Here is a 20,158-nt window from a genome sequence, read left to right as displayed (position 1 = left end):
GGATCAGTTCCCTGACAAGTTCCTGCACACACACACACACACACACACACACTGAGGAAGGCAGACTCAGGCAGACACACGCACAGAATTTGGGACACATGCACAGATGGACACACACACACTCACTCAGGCACACACGTACACACAAACACACACACAGGTACGCACAAACAGGCACACAAAGTGGTGTGACGGGGGGGGCTTGGTGAGTTAGCTGAGAAGGGAGGTTCTCTTCGCCTCAGATCATCAGTCTTCTTGGCCATCATCACAGAGGTGGCACATAGGAGGAGTAAAGATGGAGACACTCGCCATCCCATCCCAACACACACACAAGCATGCACACACACAAACACACACACACACAGCGTCCAAAACAAAACAACCAATCTGAACCCCTATTAATAAAACAGGACACTCGCATTTCCTGCATACCCTGTTTAATCTCAGGCAGCTGCTATCTCTCAGCAGGAAGTGGTTTCAGACTCTGGGTCGGCAGTGGTTGGAAGGGTGGGCTGGAGGGGGGGGAGCGGGTGGGGGGCAGGCGTACAGATAGCAGGATGGGATGGGTTGGGGACTGGGACCCCTGAAATGACGCCCAGGGCTATCAGAGAGAGGTGGGCAGGGAGAGGGGGGTGATGAGATAGAGTTGTCTCTGTCAACAAAAGTGTCTCTTTCTTCTCTCTCAGCATTTCCACCATGTTTCAGCTTCCTGGAGGCCTGTCTTCGCTTGTCTCTCCCTCCTCCAGACACAGAGCCCAGAGTCTGGGGAGCACACGTACAGCTGACTCCTAGCCCTGGATGAATGGACCGTGATGGGGACCTTTGTCCAGAGATCTCTACAGCTCAGGACCAGAGGGTTCAGTGTTTCTGACTACATACGGAAGTTTACGGTAAGAGACACTCCACAGCTCTGCTGATAGTCGGGAGAGAGTAACACTTGATTTGGAGTTTGAGAGTTTAGTTTGGTTATGGGTGCTCATCTGTGGGCATCTGTGAAGTCCTCTGTGACATTTCGTGTGAACAGGGCCATACAAATACAATTTCCCCCAGTAGCAAATTATTCTTTCTCATCAACTTTCTTTAACTGCATCTCAGAGTTAGTACATGTTAAAATGTGATTAAACATCTGGGAAAGTTAATTTCTAGAAAATATTCTTCCAAATCAATTATGCATTAGGACTAAGGCACTGACAGACACATCATTATATAATAAATTAGAATATTAAATTAAATTAAATTTCAATTTAATTTTGCTCAACTGGCACAGCAGAGACATTTCTATTTCCGAAGCGTAATTAACTGCACAAGGAATAGGTAACACTTTGTAACAAAGATATTTTATAAGACAATTCTAAACCATTGCTAACAATACATTTGAGAATGTTTATGTTAACAATTGTTTAAGGTTGGCACATTTATTTATGGAGATGAATGTATTGATGTCAATGGATATATGAATATACACAAGTATATTGATAGGAATTAATGTTGTTACTAAATGGTTTGCAAACATTTACTTATCTCTTAAGATTTTGTTTGAGTATATTATTTGACTGATCAAATCTCATTTTTAAAATAGTACAATGATAGTGATGACAATTTAGACTTTTTCTTTAATTTACAAATAATTTGCTACTTCAGAATCATGGGAAAAAGACAGAGAGAGAATGAGAGAATGAAAGAGAGAGAGACAAAGAGAGAGGTGTTATTCAGAGAGCAACCCCCATCTGGGTATCACATCTCAAGCTCCAGGTCATAGAGCTCTGTGGAGACATCACATTGTTAACACTCCACTCATTTCAGCCACCTCTGTCCACCTCTGCACACCACCATGGGCCACAACAAAGGCCAGCCATGTAGTGCTGACTTTATAGCTCTACGATTTACTAGAAGAAGAGCAATGAGGACTTTTGAGTGACGAGTTTGTCACTCTCTCGCACAGTGCTGCATTACCAGTAGTGCTGTTGAAAGCCACTCGAATAATCATCGCACGCTGGGCTGGAGCGTGGCCGTTTCGTAAAAATACCAGGGGTCGGAGAGAAAAGGTGGGCTACTAAGTGCTATAAACACTGTCCAGCTTTAGATCTCCAGAGCCTGCCAGCCCTCTGCAGAGCAGGAGGTAAACACTTCCTTGTGTTTTACACTCTTCATCTGATCACCGTCCCCTTCAACTCTCTATCAGCCTGACCAGCATGTTCCACTCACAGTGACCTCACTTTCTCTGGGGTAGGGCTTGTCATTCTCTCCTGGGGGGTTGGAGAACCTGTGAGTAAAACCATGGAGGGTGATTAAGATGAAGAAGTTGGCTATAACGTGATGTCCCGGTCTGAGGTTGAGAGAGGTCTATGGTATTGGATTACTGAGGAGCACACCTGTCAGGGGCGATGGAATTAGCTTTTAGGGCTACACCGACAAACCTCTGACCAACCTTCACCCTCAACCTCTTTCAACCTAGCCCTCGTAACTCTGTCACTCAGTTGGGGGATGGCTACCTCAAGCTAGGGTAGCAGGATGGAAACTATGCAGTTATCTTTCAGAAACATTCTACAATGTATTATCTTTCACCAGGCAAAAGAGTTAACAAGACTTGTGAAAACCTATCCATGCTGTAGCCTAAATGGTGTCCTTGCACTGACAGGTTTAATGGTGAAAGCTTGGAATAGGCAAGAAGTACACAGGTGTTTAATCCCAGCTTGAGTAGTCTATACCAGGGAGGTCATTAGTGCCTGGCCATGTTCACACATTGCATCTTCTGCCTCATGTCTGTCTTATTATCTCATGCAATGTTCTGAACAGGAATGATATCCCCCCCCCAGACAACAGTTTTATATGATCCCTCTTTCTAATGATTGAGGTTAGGAATTGGAAAGATTTAGCTGGTTGGAGATCTGCGCTTAAGGTTACCTGTTCTCAAAGGGGACTGTTATGAGGACGGCACTTCTGCCAAGACTGTTGTCATGCTAGGATTCCAACTGGTCTGGCCCTGGGGTTTATTGGTGGAGACAGTAAATAGAGATGTTTCACTTCATAACATAGCCCCTCCCACCTCTTACTTGGTTAGAGACCCGCCCTTTGGTGGAAAACCACCTTGGTGCTCCATTCCTGTTGTTTGACACTGTTCTTTCAAGAGGTTTCAATTGTGCATGGCTGGTAGGCATGGTTGTGTAACATGGTTATGTATCAGCGGGTCGGCTCCTGGCCAACGGCCAAAGCTGGGGGGCTATGTTCTTATGAGGAGGGACTTTAGGAAAGTCCCTGGCTTACATTCTGGCCATTTCCATGAGCCTAAAGGACTGTCCTCTACCTTCCAGCTATGTGGCTCAGCTGAGATGGTGTTTAGTAGCACAGTGTGTGAAAAGGTAGAGAGCTGCAATGTCCTACCCCCACCTGAAAGAATGTCGACTTACTAAGCCGAAGCCTGGGCATGTGGAGTGAGTGTGTATCTGCAGGCTTTGAGGCCGGTGATTGGTGATTGAGCCAGCTCTGCCTGTGTTACCAGACAGAGCCAATGCTTTTGGAGGTGTATGAGGGTTTAATGTTCCACCTCTGGAATATTTGATTCTGAGATTGGGATCTGTTCATGGCTTCCCAGCCTCTCCATGGTCTCGAATGCTCCAGAATCTTTGGTAGACTTCGGTGAATCAATGGAACTTTTACTTGTATTTACATGTGGTGTATAAAAACGATAGGATGACACGTTTAAAATTATGGCTGGGATTAACACATACTACTGTATGACCTGCTGTATATCGATAGAGTTCATGATATCATTATGGTTTTTTAGTTGTGGTCCTTGTTTTGCTCTGCTCCAACATACCAGGAAATGTTTTTCTCTATGAAAAGATTAGGCGCTGTTAGGCTTCTCTTTATTATCAGTCAGGGGTTTCCTCAGGAGAATTACATGTAATGCAGTGTGTGTATTCAGAGTTGTAAATCGTATCCTGTTTATTTACCAACCACTCCAGGTAAGTGTTTGAGATGAGTCTTTTAGTTGAACAACAAACCTTCCAAACAGCTGAGAGGGGGATCAACCCAGGTGTTGTTGATTTTCGAAAGTAAAGTGTATTGTCTCTAATAACCAAGGTGCATCGAGGATCCTGAGTGAGATTGCAGGTCAACTGCCGAGCTTCCTGACTGCAGTTCATCATCGTCCCACTGTCCGCCCCCGGTTTATTTTTACAGGAGAGTGCCAGCCAATGTCAAGTCACGTTCCTCTCTACCACGCAGGGCATTGTGAGACAACTAGGGCAGCTGCACTGAGGAGGAGGACAAGCTGAGAGCAAGCCAGAATGTTGAAGCCACCCACTAGTTCACTCTGTTGGGGCCCTGTCACCCTCCCTCCCCTTTAAAACTCTTCAAAGACCCACAAAACAAAACAAACAAACAAGTTTGGTGGTTGCAACAGCAGCAGGATGGCCGCATGCTTGAAGCAACAACCTTCCCAAAGCTCCTGGTTACATTTTCGACCAACTTAGCGGAGGGAGGACTGTATTGGAAAATGTCATTCCCGACATGCCAACTAGTCAACAGCATCGTTCGAGGTGAATTTACATGTTTCTGTGACGTCAAGCTGCCATTGGAATCTTGGCAGTGACCAGTCGCCTGCTTTATTAAAAAAAACATTTGCACAGGGGTAAAGGGGTGAGGGGGGGAGGGGGGAGGAGGGCAGACAAGTGGAGAGATAAGATAGCGAGGAGGAGGTGTTTATTTAAGTGGTGTCATGTCTCTGGCACATTTAGACAACAGAGTTCCACAGAGCTGCCTATCTACATGAGAAAGAGAGAGAGAGAGAGAGAGAGAGAGAGAGAGAGAGAGAGAGAGAGAGAGAGAGAGAGAGAGAGTGTGTGAGAGGGAGAGAAAGGCAAATAGCAGTAGAGAGAGGGCGAGAGATTGAGAGGGAGAATAAGGGTGGAATAGCCACCAGGACACCTTGAAAGGTCTTCCAAACCAAACACCAGTCCATGAGGAGCCGAGTGGATTAGCAGGACCGCTCCTCTCCTCTGCCGCTCTCTCGTTTAACCTCTCCTCACACGGACACGATGAGTAAATCAGCCTCTCTGACCACCTGCATAGCCAAGATGTACGAGGGGGGGAAGCTGGATGGTTCAGGGGCTCCTGTCATTTCAGTCAAGAAGCCCCCCAACTCCAACAGCCTTCTGAGCACTCTGGGAGGAATGGAGGTCAAACTGAGTCAGCTGGAAGGGAAGGTGGAGCGGATCGCCTCCAGCCAGACTGAGGTGCTGCAGAGGCTGGATGCCGTGTGCCAGGGCCTGGGCTCTCTGGCTAAGGATCCGGGCCAGTTCAGGAAAGACAGAGAGCCAGACAGGGACAGGGCGTGTCAAGGGGGGGACCACAACAAAGGCTCTGCTGGCGGAGACCTTGCCTTGTTTTCGGAGGTCAGGGCCTTGTGTGGGGAGACTGTGGCCATGCTCAAGAGTCTCCAGCAGGACGGTAGGTGGCAGAGAGAGAAAATGGAGGGAATTGAGTGCTCGGTCTCGGCCGTGGACAAGATGCTAGGATACGTTGGGGAGGTGTTCAGAAGCTCCAAGGTGGTGGAGTTCATCTTGAAAGGCATTGTTCCCTGGAGACTGAAAGGGCTGCTAGGCAGCACTGAGGAACAGGTCAGTCTGGGCTATGCTTCATTCCTGTCTTGTTAGGTGTGTTAACGTCACTCTCAACTGTTCCATTGAAATTACCACCCATGGGTCGAGATTCGGACTATATATAGGCTAAACTTGATATTCACTGGTGCTTTTCCTAGCAAGCTGACAGCATTAGCGTTAAGACCCACCGGAAACAATGAGTTGCACTCTGTAAAAGTCTCAGTGTATAATTACAACGCTAGTGTGTTAGTCTCAATAACGCAGTCCTGGTGAGGGGCTGTGGTTCACCTTCTTACTCTGAGCCAAGGGAAGAATAGCAGGGGATGTTCTTACTAAACTATAATTGTGCTATGGTCACTCAGTGAAATTCCAACATCAAATTGCTTTAGTGGGGAAACTACAAATAAATAAACCATAATTAAATAATGAAATAAAGCAGACCATGTTCCAAGGTCTAGTAAATGTAAAAGGATTGTGGTTGTGACGATAATTGAAAGTTTTGATGTTGATATTTCTTGATCTACGTCTGGGCCTTTTTGTTAATCGCTGCCATGTCATAGTCATTTCTGTTTGCACACGTCATGACCTACTCAAAACAATGAGGTGGGGTGTTCTGAAGGCATGGGGTCTTGTCCAAAAAAACATGTTCAATCAATCTAATTCCATCACAAGGTCTGGTTGATGCCAGGTAACATTATAAGACTTGTGCACTTAAATTACAGGGACAGGCACTGTCTGGCTTTTTTACACTTGTACAACTGTTTACAATTGTGCAGCATTTGAAAAACAATGTACTTTGTTACAGAATTATGCTATTTTAGCTGAGATTATGATTGTATAATAACACAAATTGAGGCTAGCAGTAGCTAGCAATAGCAATAACTAACCCAATAGATGAAACCATTTAAGACAGCCCTATTTATAGTCTACATATGCTCAACAACCACGTAACAACTGGTTGGATTTAAAGGCAGGGTAGGCAATGTTATTGAGAAGCACTTTTTCCTATTTGCCTAAATAAACGTAACCTATTGACAGCAACCAATACATATAAAGGTTTGACGGTAATATTAAATTAATCCGACATCTCTGTGCCTCGTAAGACTGTAATAAACACAACCAATCATTAAGCCGTACCCTGACTCATGATTGGACGGGCTATCTGTCTGTCTACCTACCTACCTGCGTGCGGATACTATGGGTTGAAACGTTTGGAAATGAAGCTAAAATAGCTAGCTTCGCACAACTTGCCTACACACCCTTTAATGTTTAGGATAATGGATGGTTGATTGTTGAACTGATAGTGATAGGGATTTTTAGAACGCCTTCAACAGTATATGGAGCCCCTCAAAATATAGTGTTACCCCAAATTATACGTAAGGATACTACATAAATAAATAGAAAATAAAAACATATGGTTGCCTTAAGTCACCAAAACCTTTTCACTGACCCCGAAATCTAAATGCTCTTAAAAACAAATGTGTGGGTCAAAGGTCAAATATTTTACCCAGAAACAACCACCTGACCCATCTACCCCATATACACAGAACCCAGACATGCACACACACTCACACTATAACCTTCGAGACGCCCCTACAGGCTGTATCTACTTACATTTGGAATCTCCCCGTAAGCTTTGGCTTATGGGGAACAAATGAGTGAGGCCAGCTACTTGGCCTCACTGTTGCACTTGGCCCCATGTATTGCCATCTGGGGAATGCAACAGCAGCCCATTACAAACACTTGACATGGTAATACAAACCTTAGTCTTGTTCCTGAGACCAGGCTGCAAATTGATGCAAATTGGTTTGTTGACAGAAACAACAATCCAGAGTCCTGTGTTGAGGAAAATATATTAACGTGTTTCTTGCAATATTTCAAATAGTCCTGTGTTTAACCCACTGTTTAATCATTTTAATGTGAATTAATGTTATTTATTTTATTAACGGTCAGCTCAGTTCAAGGTCATGGGTTAGAAAAGAAGAATGAAGACATCCCAGATGGCTTTACCACCAGTATTGTGGTGGACTATTCTATCTGACATGGATCTTTACGGTTGATTTTTTTACTCTCCAGAAAAGGGACAAATCAGAGGAGAGCAATGCCAAACCCAAAGCCTGCGTCTGTGACCAGGAAACCCAGGTGGAGGAGCAGGGGTTGGGTCCTGAAGAGGAGGTGAAAGCTCCAGACCCCGTCCCACCAGGCCACTCAGAGTCTCCAAAGAACAATGCTGAGCTCCCCGCCAAGCACGAGAAGGCCCTGTGCCCCACTACCGGTGAGGATGGGGTCAGCAGAGGTCCTCGGAAGCCCAAGGAAGTCACCCTCAGGAGCAGAGAGGCCAGCCGGGTCCAGACCTTTGCCCCTGACAGCCAGGAGGGGCTTGCTGGGACTCAGGGGCTGGAGGGGGCTGCTTCTGTCGAGGAGGAGCTGGACAGGTAGGAAACTGACTATATACTAGGTGGCTATAGTGTTATACAATACTGTAGCCTATATACTAGGTGGTGGAATTATAAATAGTGTACACTACATATGGCTTGTGTGATATACTATATACCAGGTGTGGGTTTACGGTTAGCGCTAGAGAAAATAGGTGCGCTGCTCTACTCTTCTACCTATTCAGTGGGAGCTTATCCTCATGAATCCTCTATCTTCACTGGCTTCACTTATTTTAGTAAAACATTAAAAAACGACCATCTCAAAAGGATACCCAACTGTGGGAAGCGATCAGTTGTCTTCTCCAGGGAAATGCAATACACACAATGTGCCGACACACATATACACACACATACACACACAAACATACAGACACGCATATGCAACACACACAATGTGCAGACACATGTATACACATGTATACACACACAAACATACACACACATACACACACGCATATACAACACACACAATGTGCAGACACATGTATACACATGTATACACACACAAACATACACACATGCATACATGCCCAGATTCAAACACGAAGACGACAACGTGGGAGTGGCGATATTGAGAGAAATAGGCTTTTCATCCCACTAATGAAAGGTTCAGCTGAGATCAAAGAGGATGCCATGGAGGGCCACATTAACATCAAAGTGTTGTGAGACTTTCACACATGGAGTGCTACTGTCGGGGGCAGTAGTACACAGTAATGGAAGCTAGCTTCCCTATGAGAGTTTGAGTGATTCAAATAATGCATAGACTTCGTAAAAGAGTAATTAGCTGAGGCATACATGCAGGAGGTCACTTTGAAGTTGGGTTTAATCCCTCAGTGGTGTTTTATTGAGTGTACATTGATACTCTACAAATAAAATACAAGAAATACCGGTATTCATAGTCAATAGTCAAACTATCCATGAGTTTTAATGCAAATGCTTTAGCTTTTCATGACCAAATCTTCATAGGATGTAAAACTACATTGGTCATAATAAGACGGTCTGCTGATAAAACTGATGTTACTGTATTTAGAGCCCCAGAACTGTCCGAGAGATCCGTGGTTGCTGAGGGGGTTGCCATGGAGATGGAGGCTCCCAAAGCACCAGTGTCTGCAGTGTCACCGCAGCCCACCAGCCACCCTGAGGAGCCAGAGCCAGAGAAGGAGAAAGCCCCTGACACTGCCCCCCTCCCTCCCAGGCCAGAGGACACGGTTCCCAGCCCCAGCCAAGACTCCACCATGACTCCACCAGACTCCACCATGACTCCACCAGACTCCACCCTGACTCCACCAGACTCCACCCTGACTCCACCAGACTCCACCCTGACTCCACCAGACTCCACCATGGCAGCTGGACCAGAGAACAGCCAGGACTGCAGTGAGACAAAAGTCTGTGTAGATATAGAGTTCAAACCAGAGACTGGGCCAGTGCCTGTTAGCCCTGAGGTCCAGTCTAAGCCTAAAGAGCAGGTGGAGGCTCAGTCCATGGCTGGGACAGAGGATGAATGTGTGAAGCCAAGCCCTCAGGTAGCATCTTCCCTGCAGGGTAGAACATCCACAGGAAACAGCCTAGTGCCTACCCTTGAAGCACAGTTTGTGGTTGTTGGTAAGTTTAGAGCTTTCTATCCCTGCACTGAAATAAACACCAATGTTGCTAGAAAAACACAGATAGAATTATTTATGCTATGATCCTTCAGGCTCCATCAAAAGCACTGTAATCACTATCTCTCTTTTTTTTCTCTTCCTCTTCATTTCTCTCTTGCTCTCTTTATTTCTCTTTCCATCTGTCAATCTGTCTCTCTCGACCCTCTGTCCTTTTCCCTCCCTCCTTAGATGACTGTCCTCCTCTTCCTGCTCCTTTTGAACACCGTATCGTGAGTGCCAAGCAGGTCCCTATGGGCTCCTACTACGCTGTGAAGCCCAATGAGGTCCTGGGAGGGTGAGCCTGGTTCTCTTCTGTGCTGGAGGTCTATTTGTAGTCTCCTGTGATCTCAGGAGTGCAATTTAATATCTCTCTGTGAAGTGAAGGAAGGTTTAGTGAGTTCCCCTTTTGCAGTACAATATTTGGCTCGAGCTGAATCCAAATCTTCGTGTTTTGGGTCAAAACAATGAAATGAAAAAGGTCAACACCAATTTAGACTTTATGAGGGGCCATGCCTGACAGACACATGAATAATTGTTCTTACCAGAGATAGGTGTTATATAGAGCCCCCCCCCCCCCCTCCCAACCCCTCTGCTACAAGCACTCTCATTGTTGTCCCCTCCACACAACATTAGACCTTTTCTCAGCTGGCTACTTCTGTTCTGTGGGGCTATCTTGTCACAACGTAGACACACTGGCATCTGGCCAGGTCTAGCCCAGGTCCTCCAGGCTATGCGGAGCAGGTCAGATAACACCAAGAGCAGCGTCTGGCTGGTGCAGAAATGTGCCTCCCCGTTCACAGATAATCAGCACGGTCCATGATAGCGTGCGATGGCCTGACGGAGCGAAAGAGCGAGGGAGGGATGAAGGGAGAGAAGGAGGAGGAAGAGAGGGGAGGGGGAGATAGATAGCACATATCAGCAAGGCTGAACAACTGGCAACACAGACATGTCTAATCCCCCTCACAAGCCAGGAATAAGCACAGCCTGGATCTCTCTCGCTCTGGCAGGGACTGGGGTTATTTTGGTCAGGTGTTGAGAAGGGTCCTTTTGCATTGCCCCTCTCTTTTTCTCCTTTTAAACGGCCCTGGCCATATTGGTGGGGCTTGGGAAGCTCTCCGTTCGTCTGATGTAGGCAGTGTACACCCTTAGTGAAATTAGAGGAGAAAAATACGACAGGTTGGCAGGTGTTTCCAGCTCGACTGGGGTCAAGGCAAATGTGAAGGTTGTGTGTGTGTGTGTGTGTGTGCGTGTACTTGTCTGTTTCTGGGTTGGTGTGTGTGTGTATATGTATTTGCATGTGACACAGTGTGTTGTGTTGTACTGCACTTTAAAGAGCCTTCAACTTTCAACTCAAAGGTTGAACATAATTTCCCACTAAATATATATTCATTTATGGAGGTATATAAACATAATTTACAGATGTGTCGGTTAGTTAACATGTATTTTGAACATAGTTCATAAATTCATGAAATTGTTCTATGATGTGTATGTACAGTTACGTATAATGCAATATGTATAAGATATAACTGTATCCTTTCCATTGTGACTGTCTGACTTTAACAGAGGCCGGTTTGGTCAAGTCCACAAGTGTGCAGAGCTGTCGTCAGGTCTGACTTTGGCTGCAAAGATTATAAAAGTCAAAGGAATGAGGGAGAGGGTGAGTGGACATGCTAAACAAGAACAGAGCGATGCTTATATAGCCCCCACCCAAACCCTTCTCTGTTCCTGTGAAGTTTATTTATGAGGTTCTATGTGAGTAACTCACTAGCAGTGGCCTTAAGTGTGACACAAACAGATACACACAGACACACAGACACACAAACACACTCACTCACATTCTCTCTCTCTCACACTCACTCTTTCCTTCTCTTTCTTTCCTTCATTTGCCTGCCTCTCACAACCCATGATTGCAGTGACATCAAATTACACATTTACATAATAATCACAATAGTTGTTATGCACAATACATCCATACACAGGACTGTAATGCTTTTCCATGACTCACTTGTAAAATGACGTCTTCCGATTAAATGAAAATACACTTCTGAAAAGGACACTCATTTCACACAAGTACAGTCCCTTCTCATCCCCTTCTAAACTTACAAATTATATTACAATTCTGGTGTCAGGTGGTTTGAGAAAACAAGACAAGCAAGATTTTGACATTGTAGATGTCTGTACAGAAATTTCTAAAAAACATATCTCTTTTTTGCCCATTTTCTCTCTCTCTCTTCTTACTTACTGATTTACTCCATCTTTCTCTCTGTTTCTTTCTCTCTCTTTTTCCTTTTGCCCCCTCCTTCCCAATGGAATCAAAGGATGAAGTGAAAAATGAAATTGGGGTAATGAACCAACTGAACCATGTGAATTTGATTCAACTTTATGACGCCTTTGAATCCAGGACGAATCTTACACTTATCATGGAGTAGTAAGTGATTCTTATGAAAAGTCACAAAAACAAATGACAATATCGATAAAACTTGAGAGAAATGAGCCAGGATTCTGAGTCATGATCATCTGTATCTGTACTCAAAGGGCCTCCCTGTGTTTGCAGTGTGGAAGGTGGCGAGCTGTTTGACCGCATCGTTGATGAGAGCTACCAGCTGACGGAGCTGGATGCTATAGTGTTTACCAGACAGATCTGTGAAGGAGTGCAGTACCTCCACCAGCAATACATCCTCCATTTGGACCTCAAGGTACTCTACTACACTCAATACAACCCTCTCTCAAAGAGTTTACTAGACATCCTACATCTTTATCTACACATCAAGTATTGTCGTTTAATACAGTACTCTCACTATACAAATCACAATTACATTCTCCATCTAGACCTCAAGGTACAGTACTCCAAATGCCCACCAGAAAATACATCTAAACTGCTTGTGAATTGAGTTTTTGAGAGTGTTTTGTTGAGTCATCTCATCTTTTATTCTCTTTCAGCCAGAGAACATCCTGTGTGTCAGCTCAACAGGAAACCAGATCAAAATCATAGACTTTGGTCTGGCCAGAAAGTAAGTCACTAAACTAGTTGGAGGTCAGCACAATATATTATTTCAATATATAATATGCTGCTTAAAGTAATATCACAGTAGCCTCACCAACATTAATAATCATTGTATATGTAACCCAGTGTTTGTTTAGTTGTTAAATTAACATACAATGTACAACATTTTGAATTAAGGGACTTGTGTGTGTGTCCACCAGGTACAGGCCCAGGGAGAAGCTTAAGGTGAATTTTGGCACCCCGGAATTCTTGGCACCTGAGGTTGTGAATTATGACTTTGTCTCCTTCCCGACAGACATGTGGAGCGTGGGAGTCATAACATACATGCTGTAAGTGTCACACACACATCCATTACACACACACACCCGCACACACACACACACACACACACACACACACATACACACACACTGATTGGTTTCTGTTGTCCACGAAGAGCTCCAAATTGGTTATGTTTGACACTGAGCCATTGTTCTCTGTGTTCCCCAGAGCTTATTCAGAAATATGAAGGACTCATTAACTGGGTCTTTTTTCAGGGTCTACCCTTTCATATTTCCATTTGAGGATTGAAGCGTGGGAGTTCAGATATATAATACATGAGCTGCGGCTCACACACACTAACACACACACACAAAGACACGCGCACACACACACAAAGACACGCGCACACCACACACAAAGACATACGCACACACACGCACACACACACACAGAGACACACACACATACACAAACACATGGTCAGTCTCTCTCTCTCTCTCTCTCTCTCTCTCTCTCTCTCTCTCTCTCTCTCTCTCTCTCTCTCTCTCTCTCTCTCTCTCTCTCTCTCTCTCTCTCTCTCTCTTCTGTCTCTGTATTGTCCACTGCTGCCCCCCTGCTGCCATGCCTCTCAGCCTGGGCTGGGGCTCCAGATCAACCACAGGGCTGACAGTGTGAAAGCGACAGAGGTTCTCTCAGGGCTGATTCAATTAAGGCTAATAACCTGCAGGAGATTAAGGAGGGTCTCACCCAACAGAAGAATGTGTGTGTGTGTGTGTGTATGTATGTGTGTGTGAGTGAGAGAGTGTATGTGTCTTTCTGTGTGGATGTGTGTTTGTGTGCACAAACATACATACATAGGTGTGTGCGTGTGTGTTTGCTTTGCTTTGTCCATGTCGCCTGTTTGGATCCTCTAGCACTACCCTGGAGACCAAGGTACTGCTAATCCTATTATTATTGTTATCTATTTTTGGGGTTCAAATTAGTGTTTTGCTTCAGTCATGCGGGGGATTGTACCTCCCAATAGTTTGTCAGTAACAACGTGACCATACTTTGCTTGTCCATCACGTGGGGCAGCAGTGCATCAGCTACAGCATAGAGACATGCTATACATAAAAATTACAAGCTGTATCAATCCATGGTCAGTTCAATTCAGGTATATTATATTTAATGGATCAAAACTGTTTAAACAAGTTCTTTATGGCAAGATAGAACAAGCATCAAAGATGTACACCTACTCTGAATGGTTCTCAGGAAATGTTTATTGAGGTACAACTATGTGTGCGTGTGTGTGTGTGTGTGTGTGTGTGGGTGTGTGTGTGTGTGTGTGTGTGCGTGTTTGTGTTTGTCAGACTGAGTGGCCTCTCTCCATTCCTGGGTGATAACGACACAGAGACCATGAACAACATTCTTCATGCCAACTGGGACTTCGACTCGGAGGCCTTCGAGAACGTTTCTGAGGAGGCTAAGGACTTCATCTCCAGACTGCTCATCCCATCCAAATGGTACCTTCTCAATCATATCTATATTTCTTGATCTCAATTCCCGCCTTCTATCTACCCTGTCATTATGTTGTGTTCATCTCTAAATTCCACCAATCTCTCACCTTCATCCCCCTCTCTCTCTATCTCTTTCTGCCTTATCTGGGTAAACAATTGGAACAACTGTGGTGATTCATGCAATGCAGCTGGTGGCTCCATTCTAACTGAATGTGACACTTTTAGCAGCAATCTTTCATACAAGTACATACAAGTACAGTGTTGTATTCGCACCCCAACATTTTGCCACTGAATCACAGCAGATTTCCTAGCTGGAACCCTTCTGGACCTGAGTGATGGTGTCGGTCTTCCAGGCCGGGCTCTGACGACAATTGTTAGCTTTCACGCCCGGTGGCTTCGGGCAGGACTCAGCCCGGCAGCTTGACAGTCTGGCAAACAGGTGGCATCTGGGAGAACAATGACTGTGCGCTACAGAGGCATCACATGCTCATTTGGACGTAATTGGTGCCTGAGAGCAGTAGGCTGTGTACCCTCACAAGGGTGGTGATAAAGAGAATTAGTCATAGGAACAAGTCATTGTTCTTTTATTATTTATCTCATCTTCCTGTCTCCCTCTCCCCCCTCTTTTTTTTTAGCTCCCCTTCTCTCTTTTTCTCTGTTTCTACCATCCTTTTTATCTCGCGGAGATTTTAGCAAGTGCATGATGATAGGTTGTCGTTATGACATGTTGCCAGGGTCAGTCTAGCTGTGACCTACTCACTATGCTTCATCCCTAATGGTCATGGGTACTTATGAGGTCTAGGTTACTAAATATTGTTCTGTAGCTAAAAGCTATGGGATAAATGAGCATATCATACTAAATGGTATTCCTTGTTTCTGCCTGCCTGCCTGCCTGCACTGCATTTGTATCTGTCACAATTTCACTGCCCTCTAACTCCTTTCTAACAACTTCAATGTCCTTTCTCTCTCTTTTCCATCTATTTAGCTCTTACTCTCCCTGGTTCTCTCTCAAATTCTCTGTCTTTTTCTCTTGTACTGCAGCAGTCGGTTGAGTGCCTCTGGGTGTATGAAACATAGCTGGTTGAATAACCTAGAAGAGAAAGCTAAGCTCCAAAGCGTACGGCTCAAGTCCCAAGTGAAGCTTCAGCGCTACCTGACAGTTCATCGTCAGTGGAAGGTAATCTTCAGACTCAATCCAAATATTTCAATACATATGTATTGAATACAGGCAAGAATACAGGCTGGTCGAATACATATAAAGTCTTACTATTCTAGAGACTCACTAACCAAATCTACAACACCAGTAGCAGCATCTTGCACTGTAAAAATACAGGGCCAAGCTCCATTTTTCTATATGAGTGTTCTTTTTTTCTCTGGATTAACTGTCTTCTGGCTGATTGCCTTGCAGAAGCACTTTTATGTGGTTGCAGCAGCTAACCGTCTGAAGAGGTTTCACCAGAATCGCACCTTCAACCCAGCGTAACAACTCTGTCAGGCTGGCCCTCACCTGGCTGTGAGGACATCCCTCCTTCACATCTACGGCTGCCTGCCTGGACAGCATCCATAGGACTATCATTAGTGAGGAGAAAACTCTTTGCAGCGTATTTCATGTAGAAATGTATTGAGATCAAGCCACCCCTCCCCATCTTGTAGCGCAAAGTACAAGTTTTGGTTGAAACTAACAACCCCAGCGCTAATTATTTGAGGGGATGTTTCAATGGGCTCAACATTAGTAGGGATGTGTCCCTACTGCCCCTATCCCTTCGCCTATTACCTAGAGGTCTGTCTGGGAGGCTGATCCGTCTGGATCAGAGACTCTTTTGCTTTGGCAGACGTGGACTTATCAGACAGATTACAGTATGTTGTTCTCAATTTATCTTTACAGTGCAGCTACAGTGTTGTTCTGGAGAGTTGAAATGTTTCCTTCCTTCCTACTCTTCATTTGAAATATTATTTATGTGCTGATCGAAGACAAACCTTTGGGATGTACTGTATGTTTAAAGTGGAGCTTTGCTGACAAATGTTTTCTTTGATACTATATATTGAAATCAATGGCACATTAGTCACATGACCTACTAGATGGTATGCAATAGACCAGTTGAATCAATCTGTCGAATTTGACAATTATATATTACCTTCTGTGAAGGCTTATGGAGCAATGAGGCCCAGATATACCAAGCATTTAATCAACAATGAATAAAAGCATGTTACAAATAAGAGCTACACTACTTGGGTTGATACCCATCATCATCATTATAACTATTGCCATTATAAAGACAGTAAACAAAACAAAAAAAAGTAAATATGGGCCTGAAGTGACTAGCTTTCATATTACTCCACAATATCCTATTATGTCCTTACGAATGTGTAGCCCAACCTCCTCATCCAATAATTGATGTGAATTTACAAGGAACATAAAGGAAATAATTTATTAAAACATTGACAGAGACAATTTATAGTACTGTCTTTTGGGAATGTGTCAGTGAATCCATTGAACTGTAGCTATGCAACTGGGGGTAGACTAAATTAAAGAACATAAAATACACGAACAATAAAACCATGACAGTACTTATATCACAATCATGTCATGAAAAAAAAACAAAAGAACAACTAAAAAACATTAACCATCCCCAAGATAACAGATTTTACAGCACATCAAGGGAAACTGGACCACATTATAGCTGGTCTATTATAGAACTATTTGACCAGAGTTGACCCTCTCTCGTCTCCTCTCCCTGGATACAAGGACCTCTGTTCTCAGCTCCTTATTGTCCAGAAGACAATCAGATGGATGTCTTCTTTGTCATCATGAGTGTACATTCTTAGCTTTCAGGGCATTTTCTAAAATCTTCCTCTTCCATGCCTCGTAGTCTTGAGTGACACTTTCCTCTGACTCCTCCCTCTGTTGCTTTGGCGACGTACGCAGCTCATCCTCTGAAGAAGGAAAAAGAAAAAACAGCACTTTGATAAACAGTGGTGACGGTTAAGCACAATTAACACTGTCTCCAAGCAGATCTGTTTTTTTACTGAGATAATTGGGTGGCCATGAACAGATTTACGTGGTTGGAATAAAATGTGTTCAAACTGATGCAAACGTGCTCGTCAATATATTGGCCATGGAAGCAATCATGATGAAGATTCTAGAGATTAGCATAATCATCATAGTTCCACAATAGTGCTTCATGTGCTTATCGTTCTACAAGAACACTATGAATACAAGATCCCTCACCATGCTCTGCCAGTTCAATGCTCTCCATCAGGGTCTTCTGTCGTTTTAGATGTGCTTTTATTGGGGGCTTCAACGGAGTGGTTTCTTCTGCGGGAAGGAAACCAGAATGGACTCAACTATCACATTTGAACATCAAACCATTAAACGAAGCGTGGGGTGAGCGCATGCCAGTACGCACATTGAATCTATTGAAATAGGCTGGACTTTCTCACAGACTAATGTGTGGTCTACATCAAAACAAGGTTGCGTGTGTGTGCGCGTTTCACTACAGGAGAGCAAGGACACATTCAGCCTGCAGCGCTACACTGTCGCCATGACAACATGAAGAAATGGAACAGCATCAGGCAGTTAGCCAAAGCATTAGCTCGCCTGGTCTAAAAAAAAAAGGAGGGCCAATCCAAACGATGGTTGTGAATAAAGGGTTTGAACCAGAAAAGCATGAAACTCTGGATTCAAAATAAAAGTCTAGTGCTCTTTCCAAAGCAATCCTTTTAATATAACCTTTTATTTTTACTATTGAAACACTTACTGCCCATCTCCTGGCCCAGCCTCAGTAGCAGGGTGCACAGCCTGTCAAAAATGCCCTTCTTAGCACCAGATGACAAAGCTAGCTTCCTGTCCACTTTCATCTTCAGACACCTGGAGCATGAAGCAAAACTCTCATGGTAAGTGGAAATGTTAAGTTGGTGAGAAGCTTAACCATAACAAAACTGATAGAAAGATAAACTGGTCGAGAGAACACCGGAAAATGTAGCATGGATCTCTACACTATCATAGAACTACTTACTTGCAAGCAGTGTACAGGGCGGCGGTTGTAAAGAGGGGTTTAGACAGGTCCAGGTCTTGTTGCTGGGCAGCTGGTAGACTAGCCTCATACCTGAAAGAGTCAATAGTATAATAAACCAATACATCTTTAATGTAGTAAAGATAAGTCAGACAAAATGAAACCGTTAAGAAGAGTGGAAAGTGCACTGAACATATCCAGAGTAGTGAGCTGGATTGTAAACCCCAAACTCCAAGGATCACTACAAGTCTCACCTTTCAAGTATCTGTGCAGAAAGTTTGACAGCGTCCATGCACCCGTACTGCACAGCCAGATCTCTCAAGCCCAGGTGAGACTCAAGACCCAGGAGACACTCCATGGATTTCAGATCACTCTGATACAGCTTCTTATTTAATCCGGATAATTGTATGGCATATACCTATTAAATGGAGAAAGTTGAGGTCCTGCTCTTAGACATCATTTCAATGTTTGTTTTTGCTAACCAAAACATGTATTATTCTTTCTTACTTTATCAATGGGTAGCTTCATACAAGTTGCGGCCAGCTCCAGGCAGATCACAGCTTTGCTTGTGGCCGTGCTGTTGCAAAGTCCTGTGCATTTCACTTGAGATAACCGAATATATTCTTCCGCTTGGCTTTAAGGACAGACAATTGATGATGAATGCACTTTCAAAAACAAGATTCAGTTTCATTGATATTTTAAAACACCCTAAGCTAGCCTCGAACCATGTTAGCACAAAGCTAGCTAGCTCAGATACCACACCAGTCCCAAAAAATAAAAGTTAGCTGCATGCAACAACCAGTTGTTCGACGAATTTTAAAAGACTCACCTTATTACTCTCAAGGAGCTTATACCCATTCTCGATGCAAGTTTAGTAAACATGTCTTTGTCCATTTTTAGCAGTAACTAATTCTACGTACTGACAACCAGACTGGAATGCTTATTTCACCTTACAATTGAAGTCGGGTTCCGCGGGAAATTTGACAGTAACCACGCCTATCAGCCAGATTTTGGCTCTTGATTGGCTAAAGCGACACGCGTACACGCATGGACGTACGTGCATCTTGCCTAGTGCTGGGTTGTGTATTTACTTTCTTCCATTTAATTTTGTTTACTAACGGCAGTGATTACTGCAAGACATGTGATCTAAGTATAAATCACTATCACGATACAGCAGCAGCAACCCTTTATTTTCATACAACAACAAGCATAATTATTTTGAGAAGTTTGGAAAACATTTTGTTGTAACATAAAGATGCAGTACTGTCAAAATGCAGCAGCGGCTACGCTATTGACGAAACACATTTCTTAACACGTTTGAGAGAAACACAGTAGGAGCTAAATCTTTTTTTGCGTTTTGGACGTCCATATGGACGTCCATAGACTGACGGCGATGGCTGCTGATCTTTGCATGGATGGACGGACGGCGATGCTGTTCAGAGTGCCGTCCATAGAGGGAGCATATATTTTGGACGGCGTCATAGCCGTCCATATGGACGGCGATGCTGTTCAGAGTGCCGTCCATAGAGGAAGCAGATATTTTGGACGGCGATGGATTAGCAGGGACGTCCCTCGTGCCGTCCATAGAGGGAGCAGATATTTTGGACGGCGTCATAGCCGTCCATATGGACGGCGATGCTGTTCAGAGTGCCGTCCATAGAGGGAGCATATATTTTGGACGGCGATGGATTGAATGTTTAGCAGGC

General features: G+C 44.2%; 2 protein-coding genes across 4 annotated transcripts; one reads left to right on the top strand and one right to left on the bottom strand.

Annotated features, from left to right (window-relative positions):
• The first annotated feature begins 597 nt into the window (after window positions 1-597).
• Window positions 598-16,852, top strand: mylk3 (myosin light chain kinase 3). Of its 3 annotated transcripts, XM_047042368.1 has the most exons (13): window positions 598-614; window positions 747-890; window positions 7,680-8,038; window positions 9,069-9,640; window positions 9,868-9,973; window positions 11,242-11,335; window positions 11,997-12,106; window positions 12,233-12,374; window positions 12,619-12,689; window positions 12,883-13,011; window positions 14,293-14,445; window positions 15,481-15,616; window positions 15,848-16,848. In XM_047042368.1, the coding sequence occupies exons 2-13, from the start codon at window positions 813-815 to the stop codon at window positions 15,920-15,922; spliced, it is 2,025 nt and encodes a 674-aa protein (XP_046898324.1). In that variant the 5' UTR covers window positions 598-614; window positions 747-812; the 3' UTR covers window positions 15,923-16,848. The 3 variants fall into 3 exon arrangements, with proteins under 3 accessions (XP_046898324.1, XP_046898322.1, XP_046898323.1); XM_047042366.1 differs by lacking the exons at window positions 598-614; window positions 747-890 and adding an exon at window positions 4,827-5,621 and having other exon boundaries at window positions 15,848-16,852; XM_047042367.1 differs by lacking the exons at window positions 598-614; window positions 747-890 and adding an exon at window positions 5,172-5,451 and having other exon boundaries at window positions 15,848-16,850.
• Window positions 16,853-19,423, bottom strand: orc6 (origin recognition complex, subunit 6). The gene is made up of 7 exons (XM_047042369.1): window positions 19,282-19,423; window positions 18,960-19,086; window positions 18,707-18,870; window positions 18,456-18,545; window positions 18,198-18,307; window positions 17,669-17,755; window positions 16,853-17,373 (listed from the first exon to the last, which is right to left on the bottom strand). The coding sequence occupies exons 1-7, from the start codon at window positions 19,344-19,346 to the stop codon at window positions 17,246-17,248; spliced, it is 771 nt and encodes a 256-aa protein (XP_046898325.1). The 5' UTR covers window positions 19,347-19,423; the 3' UTR covers window positions 16,853-17,245.
• Between the last annotated feature and the right edge of the window lie 735 nt (window positions 19,424-20,158).

The sequence above is a fragment of the Hypomesus transpacificus genome, chromosome 19 (assembly GCF_021917145.1).
Source record: "Hypomesus transpacificus isolate Combined female chromosome 19, fHypTra1, whole genome shotgun sequence".
Classification (NCBI taxonomy): Eukaryota; Metazoa; Chordata; class Actinopteri; order Osmeriformes; family Osmeridae; genus Hypomesus; species Hypomesus transpacificus.
This window is presented reverse-complemented; position numbering and strand designations above follow the sequence as displayed.

Bases quoted from the DNA above. Each gene is read 5' to 3' on its own strand.
- mylk3 (XM_047042366.1), top strand. From the start codon at position 5,040: ATGAGTAAATCAGCCTCTCTGACCACCTGCATAGCCAAGATGTACGAG. The intron at 12,107-12,232 runs GTAAGTGATTCT...CTGTGTTTGCAG, and splicing joins CTTACACTTATCATGGAGTA to TGTGGAAGGTGGCGAGCTGT. The intron at 15,617-15,847 runs GTAATCTTCAGA...ATTGCCTTGCAG, and splicing joins CAGTTCATCGTCAGTGGAAG to AAGCACTTTTATGTGGTTGC.
- orc6 (XM_047042369.1), bottom strand. From the start codon at position 19,346: ATGGACAAAGACATGTTTACTAAACTTGCATCGAGAATGGGTATAAGC. The intron at 17,756-18,197 runs GTAAGTGTTTCA...TCCTTCCCGCAG, and splicing joins GCTGGGCCAGGAGATGGGCA to AAGAAACCACTCCGTTGAAG. The intron at 17,374-17,668 runs GTGAGGGATCTT...TTCCTTCTTCAG, and splicing joins CATTGAACTGGCAGAGCATG to AGGATGAGCTGCGTACGTCG.